Genomic DNA, 8,165 nt, shown 5'->3' on the forward strand with positions numbered 1-8,165 from the left:
TCAGTGACCTATAAATACATTCGTTTGCCAGAACCCACAGGAAGAAAATAGCTCTGGGCCATGGTTAATTAGCATATAATCCTCTTGCGGTGTGTTCTTAAGAGCAAAGCCTGAGATGGAGTGAACTTGAAAAATCACTGCTGAAAAGAGTTAAATGAGGTGAAAAGATAAAAAATGCCAGCGTTCAGCGGTCTTTACATGTCCATATCAGTCCAATAACCAGCAGTCAATATAGGGTCCAATGACCTTATTTGACCATTTGGACACTTAAGTTACACTTTTTTTTTACAATAAGTGAATGTCATTGCATTAGATAACAAAACAAGGCACATCAAATCTGCAGGAGCAACTTCACTTTTCTGTTTTAATCAACTGTTGTTTTGATTATTTTTAATGGATGTATTAAGTAATTTCTCTTCAAATTTACACAGGTGTAGTTAATCACTTTAACTACGGTCACTTTAACATTTAAAAATCAGAGTGTCAATACTTAAAAACTTAATCTACAGTTTAAAAACAGACATCTGTATGTGAAGAGTGAGCTTGTTCTGTCTGTGTTATTTTTTAGTATTTTATAATGCAATAACATTCATACATTTTTAAGTGTGACTTCAAGGCATAGTTCACACAAAAATCATAAAATCCGTACCCTCATGTCATTCCAAACCTGTATGACAGACTTCTGTAGAATATAAAAGAAGACGTTTCAACTGTTTTTGTCCATACAATGAAAGTCAGTGCGGGGTCCAAAACTATAAGTGTCCATATACTCTTTAGAAGTGTTTCAATTAATAAACACACTGGCAATAACTTGTTTCAGATCTTAAAAGTTCAAAGTGTTGTCAAAGTGATGTTTCAACCCTTGACCTTCACACCTAAACCACGGCGCCTCTGAAAGCTGTAGCGGTTAAAAGTAGTAAAACAATCCAAATACCTTTCCTCTGGCCGAAATCTACAACCTATACATGTTTTCCTTCCACAACAGACAAGTTCATCATATGATCTACATTCTTGGTTCGGTTTGCTGGTCACATCTCTGGTTTCTGCTAAAGTGCCTCTCTGTGTCACGCAAACACATCTCCACCAAATCATGTTTTGAAGCCATGCATTCCAAAAGATCCAATGACATCACTGAAATCAACTCTGACCTCTGGGGTTTTCTGCAGGCTGATTGCATTTGTTAGAAGGTGCTGTTCATTTATACTGACCTGTGATCAGGCTTATGGTTTCTACATTATGGTCTGAGACAGGGAAGCTGATTGTCGATCTGTACGAACAGAAACCTCGTTCAGAAGTGCGAAGGAAACATATTGACATGGGACAATTCAATTAATCAAAAGTGAAAGGACAGTTTTATTAGCACCACAGTGGGTTTTTTAGCAGCCTTGTGCAGAAATAACTATGATGTCTTTTGCACGTCGTCACAGTATATTACAATTTGTATGAGGTTTACAAAAGGAGAGGAAAGCAAACGAAAGGAGAGCGCAAAGAGACAACTCCAGTCCAGGTGAGCTGGCCGAGATATTCTCATCCGATTGAATTTGACACAAATTATGCAGTTATATGAAAGGAGACAGGAGATATACTATATGTATGTGCAGTAGTTGTGTTAAAACACAGTGAAAATGTACTTATGGTTGTAACAAAACTTTTTACAAAAGAAATTCTCTGAAACTGCGTGACTGTAAAAAATGTGGCTTTTCTACTTTGTTTTTGTTTTTTTAGGATGGCTCATGCGAACAGATTTTCTCAAATTCCCATGTCTAAGGTTTTCATGTTTCTATTGCAACTTTTTCATGCATGTTTGGTCTATGAGATCAGATTCATTTAAAAAAAGACTTGCAAAAAAACAAACAGCTTTGACTGCAAATTTAGCCTGTGACCAGCTGGCCATCTATAACATAAAAACATTTGCATTTTTTTACTATCCACACAGTGCATGCGAGATCTTTGTAAGGAGGAAGACTACACTTTTTTAAACAGTCTTGGGAAGCAGGATAAGAGTCCGGAGAGCACATGTCAGGAGAGTGAGTGTGAGGGAAAGCAAGAAGATAGGGTAAACGTAAACTTGTTTTCTTGTTACCTTCTCTCAAGTCTGTTTATGAACACATCGATGCTTACGTTATTCTCTGTTCTGCTAGATCCGCCGTCGACTGGAGAACGAGCAGCTGGAACAAGAAAAGCAACGTGAGATAGAGGAACGGCAGAAGGTATGTTGACCAATGTCAAAAAGTCACCGCAGGGCTATCACTGCCGTCTGCAGTGATAACACTGATTATATCTGTCTCCACCATCTGCAGCCGGAGTATGTCCAGAGATGACAGACCTGCTTCGGCAGAATTACATTGTCAGGCTAATTGAGCTTGATTGCATTATGTCTGCATTGTTCCTAACTTTGGCTGCACATGCAGTGACCTTTGTATTGTAAGGCCAGGTTACCCAGGTAAACACACTAATGCAATCATTTCTGCTATAAAAGTATTTAAAAAACAGGACTTTGGTAGTCTGCGCAGGTGGAGTCTGCTCTGCTTTAATCAGCTTTTTCTGGCTGATAACCTTCTGACTGGCATGTCAAAAAAATCAACTACAGTATGCTTTGTTTTTATCTAGTATTTAGGAGCGGGGTAAATAGATAATTCCACTAAAAATAGTCTGATAGTCTACAAAAAAAAAACCAAAACTTGTCGTCAGACTCCAGGAAAATTTAAACAGAAAACACTGGGAGAAATCTGTGAAAAGTGTCCAATAGCTGTCCATCCAAAACTAATACTGATTATTTCAGACAGAAACACAAAGCAAAATATACAGCTTGGCGTGTCAATATCTACTTTGCATGCTACTAGTGACCTAAAGTGAGGTCGGGAGGTAATATTGGCTTTTAATGATTAAACCATCAAAATATGAGTCAAACTACAGCTAAGGGTTTTATTTTGCTATGCAAAACTTTTGAACACATTTTAGTCATATTTAAATACTGGGTGAAGAAGTCAATTTTCCTAGGTCAGACACACTTTTGGCCACTATACTGTATGTGACTCAAATTTAAAATTTAAATCATAAACAAAGCTTATACTTGGAATTAGTCACTGCAAATATTAATGCTCTTATAACAAATTGCTTATGATCTAAATCGCTTTTGATTTAACTTGTATGCTAAATGAATAAATGTACAGTAAACATCAAAAACTTGAATATTTTTTTAAAACTTGAAGCCACAAACCGTGTGAACTTTGGCAAATACAAAAATATTTTTTTACCTCAAAATGATTTATAATATTAACCTATGCACCCTTTTCACTTTTCTGGGGTTCTGCCTGGAAGTCATCCAAGTCATCATAGTAAGTCATAAACCTATATAGTGATGATCGGAAACAAACTACAAAATATATTTGCATTCCCATTTGCCAATATAGCGAAAGAAAGAAGCCACAATAGCATTTCTATAAAATATTCAGAATTTTTTTTCATTGGCCAGAAGAGAGAAAGATATCAGCTGTTGTATTAGCAACACTAATATGGCAGCGTTAACTGATACACTAATACATATGTTATAAATGTACATTTTTAAACATTAAAATTTTGAAACTGTGTGAAAAGGGTCTATTACCCTTTAAGAAATGATGATAAACTATGCACCCCAAGCTTGTGATTTTACATGCGGTGTGTATGCAAACAATCAGTGAGAGAACTATGAACGGACTGTGGGCATGAAACTAAAACCGTGCATGCAAGATACAACAGTGGAAAGCTCATGCTACCGTGTAGCTGTTGTGCAGGACGCTCAGGGACTGTGTTTGTGTAAGTTGATGAAGCCCCCAGCTGCACATGGTCTGCTGCCAGTAAAGTCCAAGTCTAACAGCCAAGTGTGAGGTCACTGAAGGACAGTCATGTTGTTGTTGTCCATTGGCCGTTGTCATAAATTCAACAGCTTGAGGAATTCCTGCAACGCCTTTTTTAACTCCACGCTCGCTTATGAAGAAACCCCAATGGGATGAAGTAAAAAAAAAAAGACTCTCAGTCAAGTCAGTGGAATAGCCTTGAGTTCTGTCTTTCTAATATCTAAAGGCTACACACAGACAGTCCACCGCTCTCACTTCCTTCCTCTCCAGCTGCTCAGTCTCCCGGGGAGTTTTCAGGTTTGCAGCGTGTCCGTCCTCTGATTAATGTACAGAAGGGTCAGGGAAGAAGTACTTACTTTTGTTTCCCATGTGCGTACTATTTGATCCTGTTGTCATTCATAACCTACATCCCCCGAACCTCAGATCCCAACGGATAACCTCACCCTCCGTGTGTTTGTGAGTGTGTGTTACTAGTAGAGAACAGCCTGTGACTGTTTCAATCCTCTGAGGGAAGAGGTGTTACGGCCTGTTTTTTTTCCTCTTATTAGTTTGAATAGAAGGCAATGTGTTTCAACGTCTTCCATATGCCGAGTACAGCTACGTTTGCTGCCTGGCCTATATTATCACATTAGAGACGGGAAGTAGCACCCACAGAAGATCTGGCTGAAGCCTACATAGGTCAAAGTCAAGCCTAGCCTCATTCCTTCAGCCCTACATCAGGGTCTACCTCACTGCATCGGCCCTCGGACACACAGGCTTGCTTCTAAGCTATAAGAAGCTTGAAATAACATCAGACAGTTTGGAACTATGTAATTTCTGCTGAAGATCAAACCAGTTTTCTACTTTGAGACCTATATAGTCATTGTCACTATAGTCATTTATGGAAACTAAATAATTCAGAAATAATCATTATATTGACATCACAACCATGTGCACACTAACATATAACAAGTCAGATTAACATTTTAATGCCTAATCAGTATCAAGCAACTTGGAACATTCTGATTACGATTAAAGTATTTACATGCGAAGAGATTAGCCGATCATAAAAGAAGTCATTTGAATATTGTCTTAAAAGTAAAGTAGTGGCCAAAAGTGATGTTCGGCTTTAGAAAATTGACATCTTCACCCTTTGTCTGAATATATTAAGAATTTGTTAAAGATTTTGTAAGCATATTGCGACGTTGTGCCTGGACTGGAGACGATTGTTTTATTTGATAACGCAATAAAACATGACAAATTGTGGAGGCATTTTTTTACCGGGCAGTCATACAAAAAAAGTTTGAACATACCAATGAAATATTAACAACTGATTATGTTGTAGTCAATGTATGCTTTTTCCTGATGTGAGCTTTTTGCCTTTTCAATGCATTTTTTGCATACCTGCTGTAGTTTGTCAGATAAATACCTTGACCAAGTTTAATGTTTTGTTCTTCCCTCATATTTAAAAAATATTTATCTCATATTTTGATGTTTAATCGAACATGGGTCATTAAAAACAAACATGCCCTTCAGACATCACTTTTGTCCACCACTGTATAGCACAAACAGGCAGTTTATTTCTAAGAGACAAAGAGGATGGAAAATGTTACGTAAGGCTAAATTTGGTAAAAGATTCCTTGACTAACATTATAAGTAGACTGAAGAGTTTAAAAGGAAACTGCAACATAAATATAGCCCCTTAATGCTATTATCAAAATGAATGGTTTCATAACAGCCTAATATTATTACAAAGCTGCATGCCCCCAGAGACCATTTATATAGAGACATGCCACTCTCTCAATCCTCAATACAACTATAGGGAAAACCCGTAACGCCAAAGATGGCGGTTGTATGCACATGCCCCGCCCCTCCCGCTGGAAAGCCAATCGTCTGCTTTTAACAGTCAAGCCGGGAAACATGTAAGCATATCGTCTGGTTCCACTGACGCATGCGCACAGTTGAGGTTTGCGACAGCGGAGACGAGAACCCTTGCGCATGCGTAGTAAACGTATAACCTGTGGGTAAAAAAAGACCTTTTAAACCTTATTTTGGGGCAAAGTCATCAAACTTTGTCAGCGATTTTGATCATATTTTACTGCTGTTTCTATACAAGCAGTTTTTATGTCCCGGTGACCAGTGAAAGTGCAGTTCTGACTCTCTGCCCATTCATTTAGATAGGAGCCTGGTCTTGTTAGTCCGAAATAGCTGCCCGGAGGCATTGCCAAGATGGCAACGCGGCCGAGTGGCATGACTTGCCTAAAAGGACTTTGATGCCCCTCAATAAACCCAGTATTAGAATCCTGTCTTCACCATTTCTGACCCTCTCAAGAACTATGAACATGATGTGTATTTGTGTCTGTGAAAGGAGAAAGAAGAACAGTGGAAAAGTCATGTGGCCGAGCTGACTGTCCAACGCAAGACCATCCGTGCAAAACTAGACCGACTACGAGAATTTAGGGTGAGGTTTGTCCAGAGTAGACACACATGCAGACAGACCAACACACACACACAGAAACACTACTATTCCCAGGTACAAATATGAGGCCCAAAAGCAGTATGACTGAATGTGACCAGATGTTGAACGTATCTAATGCAAGGTATGCTAACCAATACCATACCTACCTGACTCGCAGCAATAGACAGGCACAGATTACATCTACAGACACCAAAAAATGCTCATGAAAATTTCATAACATATTATTCAAATTTCATGTTTAAATAAAACACCATTGCAACACACAGAAAATGGTCCATAAAAGTTCAGGAAGCTCACCTACAATGTATCTTCATGTATCATCTCAGATATTAATGCATCTCACTTTTCATTTCCAGGACTTTCAGAAGCAAGTTGTACTTCAGGATTTGGGTCTAGATCCTGGTTCTGCGAACGAGACCGTCAAGCACCTTCTGATGAGACTGTAACTGTGTTTACCATTATAAATGGTAAAACTCCAATCCATTCAAATACTTAAACTGCTAACTATATGATATCATATAGGTGTGTAGTGGTCGGATAACTTCTGAAGATGTGTTAATATTAGACTGTTCAAACCTTAAGCAGAAAATCATGTAACTTAAGAAATCACATCTCTACCTCTTATATAAACTCAAAGACACTAACTGAGTTATTATGGCTTATTTGATGTTCAGAATGATTAAATAGCAAACTCGCTGACTGTGTGGCAAATAAATCACCGCTACCGGCGTAATGTGCGTCACATGTCCGATGTTTCACTGTAATATTGCAGCAGATGAGTATAAATGGACAATAAATCGCATGACTCTGCGGTGAGGAGGGAGACCTGAAGTAAAGACAAACAGAGGAGCTCAGATTCAAAAGAGAACAAGAACCAATTAATTCTCATGTCTTTTATGCATCGAGTCTTTTATGCATCTTTGGGGATCTCCAGCACAAAAGGTGGTGATGGAGATAGATGAGAATAGAGAATGCATAAAGAAAGGATGGAAGAGAAAGAAACAGGTGGTTCCAGTGGTACAGGTCTTGCATTAAGGGAGAGCAGGATCAGAACACAGCAGGATCATGTTACAGCATGTCTGACCCCTGAGGGCAAGAAAAAGCTACAGTCTCTAGTGTCACACATCCTCAAATCCCAGAATTCCTCTCTGCACGCTGCAGCTCTACATCACCTCCATGTGCTCTGTTGTGTTTATTTCATGACAGGCACACTGAGTAGTGTAACTGGGCTGTACAGCTTTGATTTATTATACAGCCTTAATGTGCACTGCAGGACACGTTTCAATGAAATGCTACTTTACGGCACGCTAGAGTCTTTCCCAAAACAAGCATTCCAGCAAATAGTTGTAGGCAATTCATCCCACCATATAGCATTCCATCTTAAATGAAACAGTCATTTTCCCTGCCAGCTTTACCACCCTTCCACCCTCTAGACTCCATTTAGCACATTAAATGTATCTAAGCAATTTTGGGTCATTCAAAACTCATTTGAGTTCTTTTCTCATTTTGAGTATTTCTAGGCCATGGCCCTTGATTCTCATAACTCTACAAGGTGGTCAAAGCAGAGCACTAGTGCTATGTTCAGAATAACATTCCCTATATCTGGTATGTATACTGTGCACATTATGCCAGTTTTCAGTATGCATGAAATACCTGCAGACCTATACATTTCCAAAATATGTAGAATGCAAACTGTATCCCAAACTGCATCTTGACCTTCCTGGAAATGAAAGTGCATTGATGTATTGCATTGTGGGAATGAACTGGAAGTAGTGACAATCTTTAGCCCTTTTCACACAGACCCCATTTACACCTGGTATTAAAATGAGATCTGTATCCACATAAGTTATCCGGATAATAAGTGTTCT

General features: G+C 38.7%; 1 protein-coding gene across 1 annotated transcript; it reads left to right on the forward strand.

The window, feature by feature from the left end:
- The first annotated feature begins 1,444 nt into the window (after positions 1-1,444).
- On the forward strand, positions 1,445-6,850 carry LOC130080120 (uncharacterized). The gene is made up of 6 exons (XM_056245414.1): positions 1,445-1,507; positions 1,726-1,768; positions 1,937-2,056; positions 2,142-2,210; positions 6,187-6,279; positions 6,654-6,850. Exons 2-6 carry the CDS (start codon positions 1,727-1,729, stop codon positions 6,741-6,743), a joined length of 414 nt encoding a protein of 137 aa, XP_056101389.1. The 5' UTR covers positions 1,445-1,507; position 1,726; the 3' UTR covers positions 6,744-6,850.
- Positions 6,851-8,165: the final 1,315 nt, after the last annotated feature.

This window comes from Rhinichthys klamathensis, unplaced genomic scaffold, assembly GCF_029890125.1.
Source record: "Rhinichthys klamathensis goyatoka isolate OS25496 unplaced genomic scaffold, OSU_Roscu_1.1 h1tg000029l_1, whole genome shotgun sequence".
NCBI lineage: Eukaryota > Metazoa > Chordata > Actinopteri > Cypriniformes > Leuciscidae > Rhinichthys > Rhinichthys klamathensis.

Coding starts and splice junctions, on each gene's coding strand:
- LOC130080120 (XM_056245414.1), top strand. CDS start 1,727: ATGGCTCATGCGAACAGATTTTCTCAAATTCCCATGTCTAAG. Junction 2,057..2,141: donor AGGGAAAGCAAGAAGATAGG/GTAAACGTAAAC, acceptor CTGTTCTGCTAG/ATCCGCCGTCGACTGGAGAA. Junction 6,280..6,653: donor ACCGACTACGAGAATTTAGG/GTGAGGTTTGTC, acceptor TTTCATTTCCAG/GACTTTCAGAAGCAAGTTGT.